Source organism: Astatotilapia calliptera, chromosome 3, assembly GCF_900246225.1.
Source record: "Astatotilapia calliptera chromosome 3, fAstCal1.2, whole genome shotgun sequence".
Classification (NCBI taxonomy): domain Eukaryota; kingdom Metazoa; phylum Chordata; class Actinopteri; order Cichliformes; family Cichlidae; genus Astatotilapia; species Astatotilapia calliptera.
The window spans coordinates 22,475,823-22,501,866 of NC_039304.1; the positions used below are offsets into that span (position 1 = coordinate 22,475,823).

Genomic DNA, 26,044 nt, shown 5'->3' on the forward strand with positions numbered 1-26,044 from the left:
ATGAATGAAGGAAAAGACACTGACTGGAAATACAAAATCAACAAGGATGGTCGAGAATTTCTTGCCTACAACTTCTACATGGACTACAGATTAGAAATTAATTCTACAAGTCAGGGTGGTGAATATCAGTGCTTTGGTCGCAGGAAGAGCTCACGTTATACAAAGATCAGTAATACTGTCTCTATAACTGTATTAGGTAAGTCCTCAATGACTAATAATATGATTATTTGTGTTGAAAATCATCTGAATTATAAAATTCTGAATACATTTAATTAATGTTGTCATTGAAACTATTTTTTTCTGGTGCATTAAAACTTGAAACTTTAAGAAGAACTACTGTATTTTACTGGTTACTTTGCTCACAGTATACACAGTACAGCAATACCCACAGACTGTCATTTATTATTACTGTATGTGTGTATTTTATTGTATAAATAAAATAACTGTGGATGAAATAAATTTTAAATAAGGAGAAGAAGAAACGTCAAAAGCTTAAAAAAAATTAAGGTGATGATGTTTCTGTTATCTAAACCTGAAACTAGGCAGATCCCTCTGAACCCATCATTGTGTTTCCTTCAAGAGTGAACTGCAGTAGTTTATATTCAGTGTGACTTCTTCAGGCCTGAGATTGGACAAACATGTATACTGTGTTTATTTAGAGATCTACAACCTGAATTACTGCAGCTCTGTCACCATGTTGAGACAGAAAAATGGCAAAAAATTTGAAGCATCTTAAACTGCAGAAAAAAGAAAAAACTATAGTGATGAAATTTGTAGATTTTATTTTGTGGGACTTTAAATCACATGAAAAAATCTTTTAAAATGTAGGATTTGTTTTTATTTATTTTACCTTCATAATGGATCAGGTGTACATTTCCTTCCATTTTTTTTATAGCTCCAGTCATAATAGAAGATAAACCAATTAAACCCAGGGCCACACTCACAGCAAGAACTACAATCATACCAGTAGGGGGCAGTGTGACACTGACCTGCTCTGTGCAGAGCTCTGATGGATGGAAATATGAGTGGTTCAGACGAACCCAAACAACCTCTGAAGTTCAAATCAGAGATCAACAAAACAGAGATATCAGAGTATCTGAAGGAGGAATCTACAGCTGCAGAGGAACAAGAGGAAACCCAGTTTACTACACTGATAGAAGTGATGATGTCAACATTGAGAAAACCTGTGAGTTCAGTCATTTAGTTTGAAATATACATTCACTCATGATTATCAAACATACAATGTAAAGTTTTCTGTGTTGATTTCATGTTTCTGTTTGTATCTCAACTGTTAATATGTGTAAACAGTTTCCAATAAAGTTGTTGTAAAACAACAACCCAACTGGCCTCAGATATTCAGAGGTGAGACGATCACTCTGACATGTGAGGTGGAGGAAGGAGGTGAAACCACTGAGTGGGAGTATGAATGGAGAGGACCCAGGACACCCACACAGTGGACACACAATAATGATGTGACATTCAGAGTTTCTGAGTCCAGCAGTGGAGACTACATGTGTAAGAGTCGACGCAGAGATGACTCATATTCTTCAACAGAGTGGAGTGAAGCCTTCACATTGTCAGCATCAAGTAAGTCATGTTTGTTGTGTGATCTCCATTTGACAAATGTCATACTGGTCAGAACAGGATGAATTCAATGGTCTACAAAGCATGTTACATTGTTAGTCAGACAAAGAGCTGCAGCTGATAGTAGCCTCATTGTAGACAGTTTGTCACCACTTTGTGTCATGAACTTTCAGCTGGTATAGAGACGCCAATGCTGACCTGCTGCTCCATCACCTGAGGACAATAATGACAGAAATAAACAGTATAAAAATATTGTGTTCTTCAAACGTCCTCAAGAAACAACAACAAATCTACAATTTTTATAAAAATCATTTTGGCTTATGATCTCATCAAATACTGCTGTTTGTTACAATTGATTTAAAACACACACATGACTGGGTTTAATACAAAAAAGAAAAAAAGTTTTTACAATCTAAAGTTTTTGATATTATTTCTATTAAATTCATTGATTTGCTTGTTCGCCTCAAGTTCAGTTTATGAAAGCAAATCATACTCATTCCGCTTTATTTCAAATAACTAAACAACAGAAATGCTAGAACATTTTACTTAAAGCTGATATTTTAAGGTCTTATATTGTATTATGACTTTGTATGTAATTTTCATTCCTTTAAACTAAATTTCTTTCTGTGAATCAGCTGTTTTTCAAGGCAAGGCAAGGCAAGTTTATTTGTATAGCACAATTCAACAACAAGGTGATTCAAAGTGCTTTACAGAGACATTAGAAACAAAAACAAATAAAAAGCATGATTTAAAATTGATTAAAACAATCAAACAAACAAACAAACTAATTAACAAACAAACAAACAAACAAACAAAACAGTATATAAATTCAAAACAGATCAAATCAGAACAGTAGATAAAATCAGTAGTTAAAATGTTAGTTTTGAAATTTAAGCATAAAAGTGTGGATTTGGTGCTTTATTCAAATGCAGCTGAGAACAGGTGAGTCTTCAACCTGGATTTAAATAAACTGAGTGTTTCAGCTGATCTGAGGCTTTCTGGGAGTTTGTTCCAGATATATGGAGCATAAAAGCTGAATGCAGGTTCTCCGTGTCTGGTTCTGACTCTGGGAACTGATAAAAGACCGGATCCAGATGACCTGAGGGATCTGGATGGTTCATACTGGGTCAGGAGGTCACTGATGTATTTTGGTCCTAAACCATTCAGAGCTTTATAAACCAGCATCAGAACTTTAAAGTCTATCCTCTGATGGACAGGCAGCCAGTGTAAAGACCTCAGAGCTGGACTGATGTGGTCCACTTTTTTGGTCTTAGTGAGGACTCGAGCAGCAGAGTTCTGAATGAGCTGTAGTTGTCTGATTTTTTTTTTACTCACTTTAACTAAAAAAAAAAACTCAGGTAAACAGTGGAAGCCCAGATGTCCCGGTTTTACAGCTGGTCTCAGATCAACTAACAGTTAATAGTTCACCTGTTTCTGCATTTAGGAGTACAGTTTGGTGACAGAGCATAAAAACAGTCTCACCTGATTCTTGATTCACTCTGATAAAGTTTTCATCATGTTATATACATCCAGCGTTAGCTCCTGGCTCTCTAGCTGGCTAACAGTTAGCTGAGATACCTGTGCTGTCCTCATGTGTGCTGCTGCCAGTTGTTGATTCTCATCAAATTTGTTTTACAGACACTTTTTTGTTCTTGTGCTGTTGGTGCCTGTTTGTAACAAGTGTGATGATCACACTGAGATCAGGGACCGACCTACCTGAGAAACCTGAGATCTATTATTGAACTCCATCCATCTTCTTAACCCATTATATGTATTATATGTGAGCTAATTAGCACTTACTGAATTCAAAATATTGGAAATTGCATATTGATAGAATTTTTCTTTATTTCTACAAAATCTTCATTTGTTATATAACAAAGTTCTTCATGAAGCAAGTGACAATCTGATGAATTTTTTCCTGTAACTTCAACAGCAAGTAAACCCAGAGCCACACTGAGAGCACAAAGATCAATCATACCAGCAGGGGGCAGTGTGACACTGAGCTGCTCTGTGGAGGGCTCTGCTGGCTGGAAGTTTGACTGGTTCAGACGTGATTCAGTCTCTTCTAAAGCTCAGCTCATGAGAGGAAATGAAGCAAACAGAGGTATTAGTGTCTCACAAGGAGGTCTGTACCACTGCAGAGGAGGGAGAGGAGATCCAGTTTACTACACAGAGGACAGTGCTGCAGTTACAATTCAGAAACAAGGTGAGGGTGAAATTTTGTTGTGAGATAAAACACAAATTCATGATGATATTAAAGTAAGTATATTTTTTTAAATTTTGTTCCCTGTTGATTATTTTCAGTGTAATTTGTTTTTATTTGTTTGTTGAATAGTTCTGGCTGCTGTGAATCTGCAGCACAGCTGGTCTCAGATATTCACTGGTGAGACAATCACTCTCAGATGTGAGATTCAGGGAGGTGAAGGAAAGGTGTGGAAATATGAATGGACAGCACCCAACACAAACAGCCCTCCAACATCCAGTGAATACAGGATCAGCAGAGTTTCAGTGTCCCACAGTGGAGACTACAGATGTCGGGGTAGCAGTGACTATCTCTTAACAGGATGGAGTGATGCCTTCAGACTGACAGTTTCATGTGAGTTGGACCATGATTCATGCTGACATTTCATGTTTTCATGTTTACATCTGTCTTAACAGGAAAACTCCAACAATGATCCAGCTGTCTGCAGGCAGCTCAGGACAACAGTTTTTCTCACTGTACAAACAGAAAGGAGAGACACCATGGAGGCTCTTAAAATATCAGCAATGTAAAGAGGAATGTACAGAGATGACAGTTTGATAAGAGGATGATAAATCAGTGAAATCTTTAGTTTGTTAAACAGTCTAATGTGTCACATGCAGGGAAACTAATTAATTTTTGTGTTTGTAGATAAATTACTCTGTGAATGTTTAAAGTGTGATTAGTGCTGTAAGAAATGTATTCTTTATGATGATTTAATTTTTTTTAATGGTTTTGTTTCTTCAACAGCAAGTAAACCCAGAGCCACACTGACAGCACAAAGTTCAGTCATACCAGCAGGGGGCAGTGTGACACTGAGCTGCTCTGTGGAGGGCTCTGCTGGCTGGAAGTTTGATTGGTTCAGACGTGATTCAGTCTCTTCTAAAGCTCAGCTCATGAGAGGAAATGAAGCAAACAGAGTTATTAGTGTCTCACAAGGAGGTCTGTACCACTGCAGAGGAGGGAGAGGAGATCCAGTTTACTACACAGAGGACAGCAGTGACGTCACAGTTGTGGAGACTTGTGAGTTTTAAACTTTCTGTTATTTAAGTTTCTCATGTGTTTCATACAAATGTAGAAATAAACATTGTGGCATCAACTCCAGAAAAGACTAGAAAAACTGCATATTTTTAGGTCATTATCAGCTGTTAGTCTTTAAATTGTGTTTAATATTTGTGTTAAATATTTTTGGCCTCTCTTTCTAAATGCTTCTTCACCTTAAACTGACTTTAAGTGGACATGAAAGACTACATGTATTAAGCCACAGAGCCATAAAAACAAACAAACAAACAAAAATAAAGGTTAATCCTGAACATGTTGTTAACGGAGGTCATCACCAAGCTAACAGCTCAGCTAACATCAGGTCAGATCAGGGTCGGTAACCTGCGGCTCTTCCGCCCCTCAGCTGTGGCTCCCGCAAACTTTGGGTGAAACAATTAAAAATAAAAGTCCCAAACTTCCTTTAAGAAGGTGGCCTGATGGGTAATGTATTCCGTGTATTCCGTGCCACAGGTTTAATGTTGTGGTGAAGACAGGGACCGCCTCTCTCTGCGGTGTGTGCGAAGCAGCGAGTGAGAGTAACATCTGCAGGAGGAAGTTTACAGAGTGAGAAAAAGAAAAGTGTGTTTATAGCAGCAGCTACTGCAGCCAGAGAGAGTCTGACAGGCCCAGCTGTGAGCCACATGTTAGTATCCAGCTGTTCACTGTGTTCACCGCCTCCAGAGGAAGAAAGTGTGCTGCTGTGACCTTCCCACGCCTCTCTCCATCTCTGCACTTTGCCATAAGTTGACCCAGAGCAGAAAGCTAGTTAGCAGCTACGAGCCAAACTCAGAACACGGAGCATCAGCCAGAGGTCTCCGTGGGTCAGAGCCGTGGATCTGGAGATAAACCTGCCGTTCTGACACTCATGTCAACACGACAAAGTCTGCTTTCCATAAGGAGACAAATTTGTGTTGAAAGTGTTACAAATGTGCACAATATTATCAACAAGCAATGATTTGTACACATTTGTTTCACACTGTGACTTGAAAGCAGCTCACATTTGTGGATCTGTGTGAAGCTGGCAGTTAAATTAGACTCAAAACCCCACGTGGGCACGAGACGTGATCTGTGCGTGTCAGGTGATTCGTCCACATGTATTTAACGTGTTGTGAGCTGTGTATTATCATCAGATCTGCTGTTATTGTGCAATAAATATCTTTATGTTTTCAACCCTGAGCTGATGTATTTTATACTCAGGGCTGCCCGTGGCTGCATGAAAACAACAGAAGATGATCGCTCATTGAAACGGACTGAAGACATAATTATATACAAATAGTTTTCATGATTATTCTTCTTATTTTACAATTATTGGACCACAGCTACATTTTATTTTCTTATTCTGAACTCAAACAGACCTGCAGAATGATGCTTTATTTAAAGTAGGCCTGCACAGGCCTGTGCTGTTTTTCTCCTCTTTAAAGTTTTTGTTAAAAAGTTCTTAAAAGGTAAAAAAGCTCTTCTTATTATTAAGACATCTTGTATTGTATTAAGTATATTTATTATCATCTCTGAATTATGGACGATGAATTTTAAAGAAAGAAATCTGAAAAACAATCCAGACGTTAAAATTTGTGCCTCAATGATCAGCAGTTACTCAGGTTTGTGTCGACACATTTGTACAATAGTTTGTGTGAACTGGAGACCTGAAAAGTTGCACACAAATCACTGCACACATCTGTAAATCTTACTTTCTGCTTGTGAATCATGTTATACACAGTTGCACCACTTTCAAGGTAAATTTGTTGCCATAAAAACAAGGATATACTGTCCACCTTCACTCCCTGTCTCTGTAGCTGTAAGTGGTTCTTCAAAGGGAAAATGCAGCTGTTAGCTGTAATGTTAGGATTTGTAGATCACTTTATAAATGTGGAGTGTGTGGAGAACAGGCTGTGTGAGTCAGATACACCAGTGGGCCACCACACACGTGTACCACACGGTAAATAAATGTAAACACTGATTTTTAAATCCAACTTCATTTACAGTCAAAGTGTCACCAGGATGCAGTAAATCTTTCTCCTCTGAACAACAGCAAAAAGAAAATCAGGCTTCAAAATGACTTCATGTTTCTATTTGTGTCTAACTGGATAATTTTCTGTGAACAGTTCCCAGTAAGCCCACTGTGACCCTGCAGCCATCCTGGCCTCAGATATACAGCGGTGAGACAGTCACTGTCAGATGTGAGATTCAGGGAGGTGAAGGAGCTCAGTGGACGTATGAATGGAGAGCAGCCAAGTTAAACACACCTCCAACATCCAATGAATACAGAATCATCAGAGCTACTGAGTCTGACAGTGGAGGATACAGCTGCCGGGGCAGGAGGGACTATTTCTTCTCAGGGTGGAGTGATATCATCACACTGACTGTATCATGTAAGATCTTTCATCCAGATTATTTCAAATTACTTATTGTGTTAATCTAACCTTTAATTGGGAAAATGAGTCATCTGCCTATTAAATAAAATCACAAATCAGATGTTAATTTATTAATTTTTTATTCTAGTAACTTTCAAACATGATAACAGACAGTTTGTGTTTATATTACAAAACTGATCATTTAACCATTTGTGGACAGGCTGCAGTCTTCAGTGTCCATGAACAGCATCAACATGCTGGTTCAGACGTTTCTTCTCAGGGTCGAAATTATTTATTTTCTTCTTGTATAAAAATATTTTTAATGTTAGTTTTAATCCAAAATTAATGGTTAAAAACATGTAACACATATAAACATTATAGAAAAAGCAAGTGAATGTTTCAGTTCAACAAGCGCTCCAGTCAGACATTAAACTTCAGTAACACTGTGCAGTTATGAAACTTTAATCTGAGTCAAACTGATTTAATCAGCATTAAATAAATCAATGAAATAAACATCACCCCACAGATACAACCCCAGTGAATTATGTCCAGTGTTCACTCAGTGTGGGTGTTAAACTGTGTGACTGGAGTCATGCTTTGTGGCATCGAGAGCTCAAAACACTCCGTCAGCAACAAACTGACCATGGATTAAAAAAGTACACTTAGTGACAGACAAACAGGGTATTTTAAAACTTTACTTATACTCGATAGCACTATAATTACTGCTTGTGAATTGAAATGCATTCTGGGATACCTGGCTGCCTCACGTCCACAGTACCACCAGTTCATCGCAGTCAATTTTCTAGTATCGATCTGTGCTGACTTACTCTACATGGTAACCAATCAGATGTTAGACAAGCTGCAGTGGCAGCGTTAAACAAGACCCTCCACAGGTTGATCACATTTTGGCAAGTTTGGTCTCATGAGGAACACAAACTCCATCTTTAGCTGAATTAAACTCAAAGGACTCCTGTGTGGTTTTATTTTATTGGAGACTTCATTGGAGTCTGTCAGCCTCTCTGATTGTTGAGTTTTCCTCTGTAAATAAGGTGTTTACATTATTCAAAATTACATCATAGAAAACTACATGAACTTGATGTTGGAACCATGTCAGCGATGGTCACGGTGCTCGAACAATAACAGACACCATTCAGTGTAGTGTGATTTTAGACTATTATTAAAGGGAAAAGTAGAGAGGACACAAACAAACTGACCATGGATTAAACATGGATAAAGTACTTTGTATTTGTGACATTTGTCTTTGAATAGATGAAGAATAAATCAGAGGGAATCTGTAGTGTAGTTGTGCATGAAGACAGTCTAATGTGTCACATGCAGGTAAATGTTTTCTGTTTGGTGCTAGAAGCTTAATGACTGAGTGAATGTGTAAAGTTTGATCATTACTATTAAGCACTTACTGAAAAAACAACAAATTGCATATTTCTAAAATGATTCTTGAATTTTTTTACTTTCTCTTTAAAATCTTTATTTATTGTAACAAAGTTTTTCCTGAAGCAACTGACAGTCTGATGTTTGTCTTTCCTGTAACATCAACAGCAAGTAAACCCAGAGCCACACTGACAGCACACAGTTCAGTCATGCCAGCAGGGGGCAGTGTGACACTGAGCTGCTCTGTGGAGGGCTCTGCTGGCTGGAAGTTTGACTGGTTCAGACGTGATTCAGTCTCTTCTAAAGCTCAGCTCATGAGAGGAAATGAAGCAAACAGAGTTATTAGTGTCTCACAAGGAGGTCTGTACCACTGCAGAGGAGGGAGAGGAGATCCAGTTTACTACACAGAGGACAGCAGTGACGTCACAGTTAAAGAAACTCGTGAGTTTAAGCACCCCATTTAGAGTAAAAAAAATGAAGTCTAAAGTTTAAAAACCACATTATGAGATAGTTCATCCTCATCGCAGGTTTTTAATGCAAAATAATTATTTTTAAAATAAAATACTCAGAAATCCCTGTTACTGAAAACAAATGATCTCATGGTCCTGGGCCGTGTTGGCCCAGTATTCTTAGTTCTCTTGTATTTTTGTATTCAGTTCCCTGTTTAGGTTCTGTTTCCTGAGTTGCCCTGTTATGTTGTTCCCTGTGTGCTTTCCCTTTGTGAATCTCACCCCCTGTGTGCCCCTCTATGTATTCATGAGCCCTTGTCCCCTTTCGTGTTTTATTCCATGTTTTCCCCAGCCTGTTATGTCTGTGTTCTCCCCGTGCTCTCTCCTCCTGTCTGAACCTCTGTGTACTTCCTGTTTGACTCTGCCCGTCTCCCGTCAGTGTTATGTTCACCCCGCCCTGTCTCGTTATGGTTATCTGTGTCAGCTGTGTTCCCCGTGTGTTCCCACTTTCCTCGTTTACCCTCTGTGTATTTCTGTCTGCGTCTCCCTCTGTTCGGCGTCGCGTTCTCCCTCATGTTGTGTGTTATTCTCCCCGTGGTTCCTGGTACATCTCATGTTTAGTTTTTCCAGTTTAGTTCAGTACTGTTTTGTGTTTCACCTTTAAGCCAGCATCAAAACCGTGATCTTTAAGTTTATCCCCGTGTCTGTGAGTCTGCATCTTGGGTCCTTCTCCTGCCTGCCACACAACGAACCATGACAAATGAAGTGTCCTGCAGAGTAATCAGTGATGATAATGATGTCTAACGTTATTGATCTGAACAGGAAATTTTATATAACTCTCAAGGCTGCAACAGCAGTGGTGTGGAAGGTGAGAGAAAGGGCTGAAGAGCAGGCACTGACTAATGACTTATTGGGAGAGAGCTGTATTTACAGTCGTGAGATACAAACAGAAGCAGTGCAGGGACAAAAGAAATGCCTAAACTGGGAAAACTAAAAATCATACAAAGGAACAAAAAACCTGGGACAAACCCAGTACATGACACATAAAGACCTGAGATATGGAACATGGAGCCTGGAATGCAGAAGGACAGGGGGGATAACAGGCACACAAACCAGCAAGAAACAGGACAACACTGATCTTAAATACACAGGCAGTAATGAGGGAGTGAGAAACAGGAATGAAGCACAGCTGGGTATAATTAGAGATGAAGCAAGAGGAAAGCAAAACACTGCACACAGGATGGGCTATCAAAATTTTTTTTTTTTTAAATAAATAAATAAATAAATAAAAAGGAAGCATGACATTCATAAAGATGCAGAATAGACACTGAGACATGAAACACAGGGAAGACGTAGAGACAGAGAAACAAGACAAGCATTTGACACATGGAGACAAAAAGGAAAACAAGGATACAGAACAAAACCTTCACTAGAGACATGACGGCAAGAACATAGCGAAAGGCACAGAACAGAACAGGAAACCAGAAAATATCAACACAGAAACCCCCAGAAAACAATAATTCAAAGAATATAACTTAAACCAAAACACAAACAGTGGGTCACCAGAGCCAGGACTGTGACAACAGCACATTCATTTCAGGTTGCCAAATCTGCTTTCTTTAGGATTTAAAATGTAATATAGTTTAAGCTTTGACGTTGACATGTTTTTATAGAAGTCATTTTGCTTTGACATTTCCAATCAGCTCACAGAGAAACCAACACACACACAGTCAACTACAGCTTATCAAAATGTCAAAGTACTCGAGCACTACGGCTGCAACTGTTCATCGAGTAATTCTCATAAAACGATTATAAAAAAATCTTTCCCCTTTTTTTTTGCTTTGATGCTTCGTTTAACAAACAGCTCTGTAGAGTTCAGTCGTCACCATGTGAACTCGAGTGTTTCACCCACATTTGCATCTATAAATAGACCTGCAATAGAAACATATTAAGAAGCACGCCTGTGGATAAAAAGTATGACAACACTGAACGCATGCAGCCCCCAGTTTTCCTACAAAAACACTCATAAAAAACAGCAGCAGTGATGATGATGCTGACACAGTTTAACATGCAGTCAGTCTGCACACATGTAGCAAAGAGGTGGAGCTGTTACAGAGACGGTGAGCTCAAGCTGAGTGAAAGAAAATCTGTTTCTAGTGTGTAAAACAGGAGCGCTGTTCCTGTCTTCACCATTAAAACCTTTCCTGGGAAAAAGCTCAGAAGTCCTTCATCACCTGATCAATGAACTCTGACTTGAGGAAAAGTGAACTTTTTAGCTGCTCCATCCACGGCTGTTTGTTTTACACAGGAAAAAAATTCTGCATTAAAGATGCAGAAGTCACATTAAAATATGCAGATGAACTGTTAACTTGCCCGGTGTCATGTTTAAATCAGGCAGCTCACAGAAGGCTCACAGCAGCTCTCCAACATTTTATACCAGTGATAACTGCAGCAAGAAGGGAGGAGTCTAAAGGGGGGCGTGGGGTGTACCATGACCATATTTATTCCAAGGCTTTCATTACATTATTTTTCCAATTTAAAATAAAGTAATACAAAATATTAATACAAATGCTTTAATATTTACAATTATAAATATAAAGGTTTTTTGCAGTAAAACTCAGACACTGACCTGGGGCTGTTAGGTTGGAAACTGAATTATTATTAACATCTGCATCAGCAGAACCTCGTTTACATCAATGCAAGAATTTGCCTGAAAGGACAGAGTAAACCTCATTACGCTGACTTTTTATCATTGCAACCAACACGTAGTCTGCACACTGAAATTAATTCTAACACTAATCATTCAAATAATTATGATAATAAGCTGCTGCTGGAAACAGTGATGTCTTTGTTTTTCTCAGTTCGTAACAGGATCACAGTGAAACTGCAGCACAGCTGGTCTCAGATATTCACTGGTGAGACAATCACTGTCAGATGTGAGATTCAGGGAGGTGAAGGAAAGGTGTGGAAATATGAATGGACAGCACCCAACACAAACAGCCCTCCAACATCCAGTGAATACAGGATCAGCAGAGTTTCAGTGTCCCACAGTGGAGACTACAGATGTCGGGGTAGCAGTGACTATCTCTTAACAGGATGGAGTGATGCCTTCAGACTGACAGTTTCATGTGAGTTGGACCATGATTCATGCTGACATTTCATGTTTTCATGTTTACATCTGTCTTAACAGGAAAACTCCAACAATGATCCAGCTGTCTGCAGGCAGCTCAGGACAACAGTTTTTCTCACTGTACAAACAGAAAGGAGAGACACCATGGAGGCTCTTAAAATATCAGCAATGTAAAGAGGAATGTACAGAGATGACAGTTTGATAAGAGGATGATAAATCAGTGAAATCTTTAGTTTGTTAAACAGTCTAATGTGTCACATGCAGGGAAACTAATTAATTTTTGTGTTTGTAGATAAATTACTCTGTGAATGTTTAAAGTGTGATTAATGCTGTAAGAAATGTATTCTTTATGATGATTTAATTTTTTTTAATGGTTTTGTTTCTTCAACAGCAAGTAAACCCAGAGCCACACTGACAGCACAAAGTTCAGTCATACCAGCAGGGGGCAGTGTGACACTGAGCTGCTCTGTGGAGGGCTCTGCTGGCTGGAAGTTTGACTGGTTCAGACGTGATTCAGTCTCTTCTAAAGCTCAGCTCATGAGAGGAAATGAAGCAAACGGAGTTATTAGTGTCTCACAAGGAGGTCTGTACCACTGCAGAGGAGGGAGAGGAGATCCAGTTTACTACACAGAGGACAGCAGTGACGTCACAGTTGTGGAGACTTGTGAGTTTTAAACTTTCTGTTATTTAAGTTTCTCATGTGTTTCATACAAATGTAGAAATAAACATTGTGGCATCAACTCCAAAAAAGACTAGAAAACCTGCATATTTTTAGGTCATTATCAGCTGTTAGTCTTTAAATTGTGTTTAATATTTGTGTTAAATATTTTTGGCCTCTCTTTCTAAATGCTTCTTCACCTTAAACTGACTTTAAGTGGACATGAAAGACTACATGTATTAAGCCACAGAGCCCTAAAAACAAACAAACAAACAAAAATAAAGGTTAATCCTGAACATGTTGTTATCCGAGGTCATCACCAAGCTAACAGCTCAGCTAACATCAGGTCAGATCAGGGTCGGTAACCTGCGGCTCTTCCGCCCCTCAGCTGTGGCTCCCGCAAACTTTGGGTGAAACAATTAAAAATAAAAGTCCCAAACTTCCTTTAAGAAGGTGGCCTGATGGGTAATGTATTCCGTGTATTCCGTGCCACAGGTTTAATGTTGTGGTGAAGACAGGGACCGCCTCTCTCTGCGGTGTGTGCGAAGCAGCGAGTGAGAGTAACATCTGCAGGAGGAAGTTTACAGAGTGAGAAAAAGAAAAGTGTGTTTATAGCAGCAGCTACTGCAGCCAGAGAGAGTCTGACAGGCCCAGCTGTGAGCCACATGTTAGTATCCAGCTGTTCACTGTGTTCACCGCCTCCAGAGGAAGAAAGTGTGCTGCTGTGACCTTCCCTCGCCTCTCTCCATCTCTGCACTTTGCCATAAGTTGACCCAGAGCAGAAAGCTAGTTAGCAGCTACGAGCCAAACTCAGAACACTGAGCATCAGCCAGAGGTCTCCGTGGGTCAGAGCCGTGGATCTGGAGATAAACCTGCCGTTCTGACACTCATGTCAACATGACAAAGTCTGCTTTCCATAAGGAGACAAATTTGTGTTGAAAGTGTTACAAATGTGCACAATATGATCAACAAGCAATGATTTGTACACATTTGTTTCACACCGGGACTTGAAAGCAGCTCACATTTGTGGATCTGTGTGAAGCTGGCAGTTAAATTAGACTCAAAACCCCACGTGGGCACGAGACGTGATCTGTGCGTGTCAGGTGATTCGTCCACATGTATTTAACGTGTTGTGAGCTGTGTATTATCATCAGATCTGCTGTTATTGTGCAATAAATATCTTTATGTTTTCAACCCTGAGCTGATGTATTTTATACTCAGGGCTGCCCGTGGCTGCATGAAAACAACAGAAGATGATCGCTCATTGAAACGGACTGAAGACATAATTATATACAAATAGTTTTCATGATTATTCTTCTTATTTTACAATTATTGGACCACAGCTACATTTTATTTACTTATTCTGAACTCAAACAGACCTGCAGAATGATGCTTTATTTAAAGTAGGCCTGCACAGGCCTGTGCTGTTTTTCTCCTCTTTAAAGTTTTTGTTAAAAAGTTCTTAAAAGGTAAAAAAGCTCTTCTTCTTGTTAAGACATCTTGTATTGTATTAAGTATATTTATTATCATCTCTGAATTATGGACGATGAATTTTAAAGAAAGAAATCTGAAAAACAATCCAGACGTTAAAATTTGTCCCTCAATGATCAGCAGTTACTCAGGTTTGTGTCGACACATTTGTACAATAGTTTGTGTGAACTGGAGACCTGAAAAGTTGCACACAAATCACTGCACACATCTGTAAATCTTACTTTCTGCTTGTGAATCATATTATACACAGTTGTACCACTTTCAAGGTAAATTTGTTGCCATAAAAACAAGGATATACTGTCCACCTTCACTCCCTGTCTCTGTAGCTGTAAGTGGTTCTTCAAAGGGAAAATGCAGCTGTTAGCTGTAATGTTAGGATTTGTAGATCACTTTATAAATGTGGAGTGTGTGGAGAACAAGCTGTGTGAGTCAGATACACCAGTGGGCCACCACACACGTGTACCACATGGTAAATAAATGTAAACACTGATTTTTAAATCCAGCTTCATTTACAGTCAAAGTGTCACCAGGATGCAGTAAATCTTTCTCCTCTGAACAACAGCAAAAAGAAAGTCAGGCTTCAAAATGACTTCATGTTTCTATTTGTGTCTAACTGGATATTTGTCTGTGAACAGTTCCCAGTAAGCCCACTGTGACCCTGCAGCCATCCTGGCCTCAGATATACAGCGGTGAGACAGTCACTGTCAGATGTGAGATTCAGGGAGGTGAAGGAGCTCAGTGGACGTATGAATGGAGAGCAGCCAAGTTAAACACACCTCCAACATCCAATGAATACAGAATCATCAGAGCTACTGAGTCTGACAGTGGAGGATACAGCTGCCGGGGCAGGAGGGACTATTTCTTCTCAGAGTGGAGTGATATCATCACACTGACTGTATCATGTAAGATCTTTCATTCAGATTATTTCAAATTACTTATTGTGTTAATCTAACCTTTAATTGGGAAAATGAGTCATCTGCCTATTAAATAAAATCACAAATCAGATGTTAATTTATTTATTTTTTATTCTAGTAACTTTCAAACATGATAACAGACAGTTTGTGTTTATATTACAAAACTGATCATTTAACCATTTGTGGACAGGCTGCAGTCTTCAGTGTCCATGAACAGCATCAACATGCTGGTTCAGACGTTTCTTCTCAGGGTAGAAATTCTTTCTTTTCTTCTTGTATAAAAATATTTTTAATGTTAGTTTTAATTCAAAATTAATGGTTAAAAACATGTAACACATGTGAACATCATAGAAAAAGCAAGTGAATGTTTCAGTTCAACAAGCGCTCCAGTCAGACATTAAACTTCAGTAACACTGTGCAGTTATGAAACTTTAATCTGAGTCAAACTGATTTAATCAGCATTAAATAAATCAATGAAATAAACATCACCCCACAGATACAACCTCAGTGAATTATGTCCAGTGTTCACTCAGTGTGGGTGTTAAACTGTGTGACTGGACTCATGCTTTGTGGCATCGAGAGCTCAAAACACTCCGTCAGCAACAAACTGACCATGGATTAAAAAAGTACACTTAGTGACAGACAAACAGGGTATTTTAAAACTTTACTTATACTCGATAGCACTATAATTACTGCTTGTGAATTGAAATGCATTCTGGGATACCTGGCTGCCTCACGTCCACAGTACCACCAGTTCATCGCAGTCGATTTTCTAGTATTGATCTGTGCTGACTTACTCTACATGGTAACCAATCAGATGTTAGACAAGCTGCAGTGGCAGCGTTAAACAAGACCCTCCACAGGTTGATCACATTTTGGCAAGTTTGGTCTCATGAGGAACACAAACTCCATCTTTAGCTGAATTAAACTCAAAGGACTCCTGTGTGGTTTTATTTTATTGGAGACTTCATTGGAGTCTGTCAGCCTCTCTGATTGTTGAGTTTTCCTCTGTAAATAAGGTGTTTACATTATTCAAAATTACATCATAGAAAACTACATGAACTTGATGTTGGAACCATGTCAGCGATGGTCACGGTGCTCGAACAATAACAGACACCATTCAGTGTAGTGTGACTTTAGACTATTATTAAAGGGAAAAGTAGAGAGGACACAAACAAACTGACCATGGATTAAACATGGATAAAGTACTTTGTATTTGTGACATTTGTCTTTGAATAGATGAAGAATAAATCAGAGGGAATCTGTAGTGTAGTTGTGCATGAAGACAGTCTAATGTGTCACATGCAGGTAAATGTTTTCTGTTTGGTGCTAGAAGCTAAATGACTGAGTGAATGTGTAACGTTTGATCATTACTATTAAGCACTTACTGAAAAAACAACAAATTGCATATTTCTAAAATGATTCTTGAATTTTTTTACTTTCTCTTTAAAATCTTTATTTATTGTAACAAAGTTTTTCCTGAAGCAACTGACAGTCTGATGTTTGTCTTTCCTGTAACATCAACAGCAAGTAAACCCAGAGCCACACTGACAGCACAAAGTTCAGTCATGCCAGCAGGGGGCAGTGTGACACTGAGCTGCTCTGTGGAGGGCTCTGCTGGCTGGAAGTTTGACTGGTTCAGACGTGATTCAGTCTCTTCTAAAGCTCAGCTCATGAGAGGAAATGAAGCAAACAGAGTTATTAGTGTCTCACAAGGAGGTCTGTACCACTGCAGAGGAGGGAGAGGAGATCCAGTTTACTACACAGAGGACAGCAGTGACGTCACAGTTAAAGAAACTCGTGAGTTTAAGCACCCCATTTAGAGTAAAAAAAATGAAGTCTAAAGTTTAAAAACCACATTATGAGATAGTTCATCCTCATCGCAGGTTTTTAATGCAAAATAATTATTTTTAAAATAAAATACTCAGAAATCCCTGTTACTGAAAACAAATGATCTCATGGTCCTGGGCCGTGTTGGCCCAGTATTCTTAGTTCTCTTGTATTTTTGTATTCAGTTCCCTGTTTAGGTTCTGTTTCCTGAGTTGCCCTGTTATGTTGTTCCCTGTGTGCTTTCCCTTTGTGAATCTCACCCCCTGTGTGCCCCTCTATGTATTCATGAGCCCTTGTCCCCTTTCGTGTTTTATTCCATGTTTTCCCCAGCCTGTTATGTCTGTGTTCTCCCCGTGCTCTCTCCTCCTGTCTGAACCTCTGTGTACTTCCTGTTTGACTCTGCCCGTCTCCCGTCAGTGTTATGTTCACCCCGCCCTGTCTCGTTATGGTTATCTGTGTCAGCTGTGTTCCCCGTGTGTTCCCACTTTCCTCGTTTACCCTCTGTGTATTTCTGTCTGCGTCTCCCTCTGTTCGGCGTCGCGTTCTCCCTCATGTTGTGTGTTATTCTCCCCGTGGTTCCTGGTACATCTCATGTTTAGTTTTTCCAGTTTAGTTCAGTACTGTTTTGTGTTTCACCTTTAAGCCAGCATCAAAACCGTGATCTTTAAGTTTATCCCCGTGTCTGTGAGTCTGCATCTTGGGTCCTTCTCCTGCCTGCCACACAACGAACCATGACAAATGAAGTGTCCTGCAGAGTAATCAGTGATGATAATGATGTCTAACGTTATTGATCTGAACAGGAAATTTTATATAACTCTCAAGGCTGCAACAGCAGTGGTGTGGAAGGTGAGAGAAAGGGCTGAAGAGCAGGCACTGACTAATGACTTATTGGGAGAGAGCTGTATTTACAGTCGTGAGATACAAACAGAAGCAGTGCAGGGACAAAAGAAATACCTAAACTGGGAAAACTAAAAATCATACAAAGGAACAAAAAACCTGGGACAAACCCAGTACATGACACATAAAGACCTGAGATATGGAACATGGAGCCTGGAATGCAGAAGGACAGGGGGGATAACAGGCACACAAACCAGCAAGAAACAGGACAACACTGATCTTAAATACACAGGCAGTAATGAGGGAGTGAGAAACAGGAAGGAAGCACAGCTGGGTATAATTAGAGATGAAGCAAGAGGAAAGCAAAACTAGACACACTGCACACAGGATGGGCTATCAAAAATGTTTTTTTAAAAAAATAAATAAATAAAAAGGAAGCATGACATTCATAAAGATGCAGAATAGACACTGAGACATGAAACACAGGGAAGACGTAGAGACAGAGAAACAAGACAAGCATTTGACACATGGAGACAAAAAGGAAAACAAGGATACAGAACAAAACCTTCACTAGAGACATGACGGCAAGAACACAGCGAAAGGCACAGAACAGAACAGGAAACCAGAAAATATCAACACAGAAACCCCCAGAAAACAATAATTCAAAGAATATAACTTAAACCAAAACACAAACAGTGGGTCACCAGAGCCAGGACTGTGACAACAGCACATTCATTTCAGGTTGCCAAATCTGCTTTCTTTAGGATTTAAAATGTAATATAGTTTAAGCTTTGACGTTGACATGTTTTTATAGAAGTCATTTTGCTTTGACATTTCCAATCAGCTCACAGAGAAACCAACACACACACAGTCAACTACAGCTTATCAAAATGTCAAAGTACTCGAGCACTACGGCTGCAACTGTTCATCGAGTAATTCTCATAAAACGATTATAAAAAAATCTTTCCCCTTTTTTTTTGCTTTGATGCTTCGTTTAACAAACAGCTCTGTAGAGTTCAGTCGTCACCATGTGAACTCGAGTGTTTCACCCACATTTGCATCTATAAATAGACCTGCAATAGAAACATATTAAGAAGCACGCCTGTGGATAAAAAGTATGACAACACTGAACGCATGCAGCCCCCAGTTTTCCTACAAAAACACTCATAAAAAACAGCAGCAGTGATGATGATGCTGACACAGTTTAACATGCAGTCAGTCTGCACACATGTAGCAAAGAGGTGGAGCTGTTACAGAGACGGTGAGCTCAAGCTGAGTGAAAGAAAATGTGTTTCTAGTGTGTAAAACAGGAGCGCTGTTCCTGTCTTCACCATTAAAACCTTTCCTGGGAAAAAGCTCAGAAGTCCTTCATCACCTGATCAATGAACTCTGACTTGAGGAAAAGTGAACTTTTTAGCTGCTCCATCCACGGCTGTTTGTTTTACACAGGAAAAAAATTCTGCATTAAAGATGCAGAAGTCACATTAAAATATGCAGATGAACTGTTAACTTGCCCGGTGTCATGTTTAAATCAGGCAGCTCACAGAAGGCTCACAGCAGCTCTCCAACATTTTATACCAGTGATAACTGCAGCAAGAAGGGAGGAGTCTAAAGGGGGGCGTGGGGTGTACCATGACCATATTTATTCCAAGGCTTTCATTACATTATTTTTCCAATTTAAAATAAAGTAATACAAAATATTAATACAAATGCTTTAATATTTACAATTATAAATATAAAGGTTTTTTGCAGTAAAACTCAGACACTGACCTGGGGCTGTTAGGTTGGAAACTGAATTATTATTAACATCTGCATCAGCAGAACCTCGTTTACATCAATGCAAGAATTTGCCTGAAAGGACAGAGTAAACCTCATTACGCTGACTTTTTATCATTGCAACCAACACGTAGTCTGCACACTGAAATTAATTCTAACACTAATCATTCAAATAATTATGATAATAAGCTGCTGCTGGAAACAGTGATGTCTTTGTTTTTCTCAGTTCGTAACAGGATCACAGTGAAACTGCAGCACAGCTGGTCTCAGATATTCACTGGTGAGACAATCACTGTCAGATGTGAGATTCAGGGAGGTGAAGGAAAGGTGTGGAAATATGAATGGACAGCACCCAACACAAACAGCCCTCCAACATCCAGTGAATACAGGATCAGCAGAGTTTCAGTGTCCCACAGTGGAGACTACAGATGTCGGGGTAGCAGTGACTATCTCTTAACAGGATGGAGTGATGCCTTCAGACTGACAGTTTCATGTGAGTTGGACCATGATTCATGCTGACATTTCATGTTTTCATGTTTACATCTGTCTACTACTCTTTGGAGTTCATTCAAAACTGAACTGGTATTTGAAGTTTGAATATTTATTTTGTTATTGTTATTTTCCCTGAACTAAAGGATAATATGATGTATGTTTTCCTGTAACTACAACAGCAAGTAAACCCAGAGCCACACTGACAGCACAAAGTTCAGTCATACCAGCAAGGGGCAGTGTGACACTGAGCTGCTCTGTGGAGGGCTCTGCTGGCTGGAAGTTTGACTGGTTCAGACGTGATTCAGTCTCTTCTAAAGCTCAGCTCATGAGAGGAAATGAAGCAAACAGAGTTATTAGTGTCTCACAAGGAGGTCTGTACCACTGCAGAGGAGGGAGAGGAGATCCAGTTTACTACACAGAGGACAGCAGTGACGTCACAGTTGTGGAGACTTGTGAGTTTTAAACTTTCTGTTATTTAAGTTTCTCATGTGTTTCATACAAATGTAGAAATAAACATTGTGGCATCAACTCCAGAAAAGACTAGAAAAACTGCATATTTTTAGGTCATTATCAGCTGTTAGTCTTTAAATTGTGTTTAATATTTGTGTTAAATATTTTTGGCCTCTCTTTCTAAATGCTTCTTCACCTTAAACTGACTTTAAGTGGACATGAAAGACTACATGTATTAAGCCACAGAGCCCTAAAAACAAACAAACAAACAAAAATAAAGGTTAATCCTGAACATGTTGTTATCCGAGGTCATCACCAAGCTAACAGCTCAGCTAACATCAGGTCAGATCAGGGTCGGTAACCTGCGGCTCTTCCGCCCCTCAGCTGTGGCTCCCGCAAACTTTGGGTGAAACAATTAAAAATAAAAGTCCCAAACTTCCTTTAAGAAGGTGGCCTGATGGGTAATGTATTCCGTGTATTCCGTGCCACAGGTTTAATGTTGTGGTGAAGACAGGGACCGCCTCTCTCTGCGGTGTGTGCGAAGCAGCGAGTGAGAGTAACATCTGCAGGAGGAAGTTTACAGAGTGAGAAAAAGAAAAGTGTGTTTATAGCAGCAGCTACTGCAGCCAGAGAGAGTCTGACAGGCCCAGCTGTGAGCCACATGTTAGTATCCAGCTGTTCACTGTGTTCACCGCCTCCAGAGGAAGAAAGTGTGCTGCTGTAACCTTCCCTCGCCTCTCTCCATCTCTGCACTTTGCCATAAGTTGACCCAGAGCAGAAAGCTAGTTAGCAGCTACGAGCCAAACTCAGAACACTGAGCATCAGCCAGAGGTCTCCGTGGGTCAGAGCCGTGGATCTGGAGATAAACCTGTCGTTCTGACACTCATGTCAACATGACAAAGTCTGCTTTCCATAAGGAGACAAATTTGTGTTGAAAGTGTTACAAATGTGCACAATATTATCAACAAGCAATGATTTGTACACATTTGTTTCACACCGGGACTTGAAAGCAGCTCACATTTGTGGATCTGTGTGAAGCTGGCAGTTAAATTAGACTCAAAACCCCACGTGGGCACGAGACGTGATCTGTGCGTGTCAGGTGATTCGTCCACATGTATTTAAGGTGTTGTGAGCTGTGTATTATCATCAGATCTGCTGTTATTGTGCAATAAATATCTTTATGTTTTCAACCCTGAGCTGATGTATTTTATACTCAGGGCTGCCCGTGGCTGCATGAAAACAACAGAAGATGATCGCTCATTGAAACGGACTGAAGACATAATTATATACAAATAGTTTTCATGATTATTCTTCTTATTTTACAATTATTGGACCACAGCTACATTTTATTTACTTATTCTGAAGTCAAACAGACCTGCAGAATGATGCTTTATTTAAAGTAGGCCTGCACAGGCCTGTGCTGTTTTTCTTCTCTTTAAAGTTTTTGTTAAAAAGTTCTTAAAAGGTAAAAAGCTCTTCTTATTATTAAGACATCTTGTATTGTATTAAGTATATTTATTATCATCTCTGAATTATGGACGATGAATTTTAAAGAAAGAAATCTGAAAAACAATCCAGACGTTAAAATTTGTCCCTCAATGATCAGCAGTTACTCAGGTTTGTGTCGACACATTTGTACAATAGTTTGTGTGAACTGGAGACCTGAAAAGTTGCACACAAATCACTGCACACATCTGTAAATCTTACTTTCTGCTTGTGAATCATGTTATACACAGTTGCACCACTTTCAAGGTAAATTTGTTGCCATAAAAACAAGGATATACTGTCCACCTTCACTCCCTGTCTCTGTAGCTGTAAGTGGTTCTTCAAAGGGAAAATGCAGCTGTTAGCTGTAATGTTAGGATTTGTAGATCACTTTATAAATGTGGAGTGTGTGGAGAACAAGCTGTGTGAGTCAGATACACCAGTGGGCCACCACACACGTGTACCACACGGTAAATAAATGTAAACACTGATTTTTAAATCCAACTTCATTTACAGTCAAAGTGTCACCAGGATGCAGTAAATCTTTCTCCTCTGAACAACAGCAAAAAGAAAATCAGGCTTCAAAATGACTTCATGTTTCTATTTGTGTCTAACTGGATAATTTTCTGTGAACAGTTCCCAGTAAGCCCACTGTGACCCTGCAGCCATCCTGGCCTCAGATATACAGCGGTGAGACAGTCACTGTCAGATGTGAGATTCAGGGAGGTGAAGGAGCTCAGTGGACGTATGAATGGAGAGCAGCCAAGTTAAACACACCTCCAACATCCAATGAATACAGAATCATCAGAGCTACTGAGTCTGACAGTGGAGGATACAGCTGCCGGGGCAGGAGGGACTATTTCTTCTCAGGGTGGAGTGATATCATCACACTGACTGTATCATGTAAGATCTTTCATCCAGATTATTTCAAATTACTTATTGTGTTAATCTAACCTTTAATTGGGAAAATGAGTCATCTGCCTATTAAATAAAATCACAAATCAGATGTTAATTTATTAATTTTTTATTCTAGTAACTTTCAAACATGATAACAGACAGTTTGTGTTTATATTACAAAACTGATCATTTAACCATTTGTGGACAGGCTGCAGTCTTCAGTGTCCATGAACAGCATCAACATGCTGGTTCAGACGTTTCTTCTCAGGGTCGAAATTATTTATTTTCTTCTTGTATAAAAATATTTTTAATGTTAGTTTTAATTCAAAATTAATGGTTAAAAACATGTAACACATGTGAACATCATAGAAAAAGCAAGTGAATGTTTCAGTTCAACAAGCGCTCCAGTCAGACATTAAACTTCAGTAACACTGTGCAGTTATGAAACTTTAATCTGAGTCAAACTGATTTAATCAGCATTAAATAAATCAATGAAATAAACATCACCCCACAGATACAACCTCAGTGAATTATGTCCAGTGTTCACTCAGTGTGGGTGTTAAACTGTGTGACTGGAGTCGTGCTTTGTGGCATCGAGAGCTCAAAACACTCCGTCAGCAACAAACTGAGTATGGATTAAAAAAGTACACTTGGTGAGAGACAAACAGGGTATTTTAAAACTTTACTTATACTCGATAGCACTATAATTACTGCTTGTGAATTGAAATGCATTCTGGGATACCTGGCTGCCGCACGTCCACAGTACCACCAGTTCATCGCAGTCAATTTTCTAGTATTGATCTGTGCTGACTTACTCTACATGGTAACCAATCAGATGTTAGACAAGCTGCAGTGGCAGCGTTAAACAAGACCCTCCACAGGTTGATCACATTTTGGCAAGTTTGGTCTCATGAGGAACACAAACTCCATCTTTAGCTGAATTAAACTCAAAGGACTCCTGTGTGGTTTTATTTTATTGGAGACTTCATTGGAGTCTGTCAGCCTCTCTGATTGTTGAGTTTTCCTCTGTAAATAAGGTGTTTACATTATTCAAAATTACATCATAGAAAACTACATGAACTTGATGTTGGAACCATGTCAGCGATGGTCACGGTGCTCGAACAATAACAGACACCATTCAGTGTAGTGTGACTTTAGACTATTATTAAAGGGAAAAGTAGAGAGGACACAAACAAACTGACCATGGATTAAACATGGATAAAGTACTTTGTATTTGTGACATTTGTCTTTGAATAGATGAAGAATAAATCAGAGGGAATCTGTAGTGTAGTTGTGCATGAAGACAGTCTAATGTGTCACATGCAGGTAAATGTTTTCTGTTTGGTGCTAGAAGCTTAATGACTGAGTGAATGTGTAAAGTTTGATCATTACTATTAAGCACTTACTGAAAAAACAACAAATTGCATATTTCTAAAATGATTCTTGAATTTTTTTACTTTCTCTTTAAAATCTTTATTTATTGTAACAAAGTTTTTCCTGAAGCAACTGACAGTCTGATGTTTGTCTTTCCTGTAACATCAACAGCAAGTAAACCCAGAGCCACACTGACAGCACAAAGTTCAGTCATGCCAGCAGGGGGCAGTGTGACACTGAGCTGCTCTGTGGAGGGCTCTGCTGGCTGGAAGTTTGACTGGTTCAGACGTGATTCAGTCTCTTCTAAAGCTCAGCTCATGAGAGGAAATGAAGCAAACAGAGTTATTAGTGTCTCACAAGGAGGTCTGTACCACTGCAGAGGAGGGAGAGGAGATCCAGTTTACTACACAGAGGACAGCAGTGATGTCACAGTTACAGAAACTTGTGAGATTAATTATTTTATTTCTACCAGACTAAGAGGTCATAATATGTTCTGTGCTAAGAACTTTATTCAACAACTGCAAGTTTATTAACCCTTAAATAGGGAAAGTCTTTAGTTTTCCGTTCATTAAGATTACTTGGAGAGGCGAGAAATGGAAAAATAGAAAACATTTCTCGGCCTTATTTTTGATCTTTATGTTTCTTTTTGTCTCTAACTTTTTCACTTCATTACTTAAATCACGCTGCTGTTATTGTGTATATATTTATTTATATTTCTTCATACATTCTTATATAGTTCTATATTGTGTATTTTGTTGTACAGTTATTTTATTTTCAACTTTAATTTATATATTTTATCTTATTCTTTCCCAGTTAAATTTACCCTTCATTCTAATTTGTGTTGTACAGTTATCTCCTTTTTAACCTTAATTTATATCTTATTCCTTCCTAGTAAAATTTACCCTTTTTAATTTTTCATATTTATTTCCTATCTTATTCATAGCTTTTTCCTTTTTTGTGTTCTTTAGGTCACGAGCAGTTGTCCAAGCATTTCACTGCATATCGTACTGTGTATGACTGTGTACGTGACAAATAAAATTTGAATTTGAATTTGAATTTAACTGGATATTTTTCTGTGAACAGTTCCCAGTAAGCCCACTGTGACCCTGCAGCCATCCTGGACTCAGATATACAGCGGTGAGACAGTCACTGTCAGATGTGAGATTCAGGGAGGTGAAGGAGCTCAGTGGACGTATGAATGGAGAGCAGCCAAGTTAAACACACCTCCAACATCCAATGAATACAGAATCATCAGAGCTACTGAGTCTGACAGTGGAGGATACAGCTGCCGGGGCAGGAGGGACTATTTCTTCTCAGGGTGGAGTGATATCATCACACTGACTGTATCATGTAAGATCTTTCATCCAGAGTATCTAAATAAGGAAAAAGCACTTCTTCTTTCTTACAGCTTTATAACTGTCTTTCATGTTGGTCAGTAAAATGTTTAGTTTTTATTCCAACAACAAAAACCTGAACAGCAGCTTTTTATTCACAGTGAAGAGAACAAAACATATGAGAGTAACTTCTCTGCTGTGCAGCTCTAATACATGAAAGATGAAATGCAGAACAAATGCTGAATCTGTCTCAGCTGCTCCACCACATCCACTAAGAAACATTAAATCCACTGATTGTTCCTCATGTGTGTTTTTAACTTAGA

At 39.1% G+C, this 26,044-nt stretch overlaps 1 protein-coding gene across 1 annotated transcript; it reads left to right on the forward strand.

Moving 5' to 3' along the window:
• LOC113013645 (basement membrane-specific heparan sulfate proteoglycan core protein-like) lies at nt 1-25,480 on the forward strand. Its single transcript, XM_026154714.1, has 14 exons — nt 1-196; nt 896-1,186; nt 1,309-1,587; nt 4,574-4,846; nt 6,967-7,233; nt 8,773-9,045; nt 11,915-12,181; nt 12,575-12,847; nt 14,968-15,234; nt 16,774-17,046; nt 19,916-20,182; nt 20,361-20,633; nt 22,753-22,777; nt 25,471-25,480. The coding sequence occupies exons 1-14, from the start codon at nt 1-3 to the stop codon at nt 25,478-25,480; spliced, it is 3,234 nt and encodes a 1,077-aa protein (XP_026010499.1).
• Nucleotides 25,481-26,044: the final 564 nt, after the last annotated feature.

Excerpts from the sequence above, each read along its gene's own strand:
- LOC113013645 (XM_026154714.1), top strand. The coding sequence starts at position 1 with ATGAATGAAGGAAAAGACACTGACTGGAAATACAAAATCAACAAGGAT. Across the intron at positions 9,046-11,914 it reads CGTCACAGTTAAAGAAACTC|TTCGTAACAGGATCACAGTG; the intron begins GTGAGTTTAAGC and ends TGTTTTTCTCAG. Across the intron at positions 20,634-22,752 it reads CGTCACAGTTGTGGAGACTT|TTCCCAGTAAGCCCACTGTG; the intron begins GTGAGTTTTAAA and ends TTCTGTGAACAG.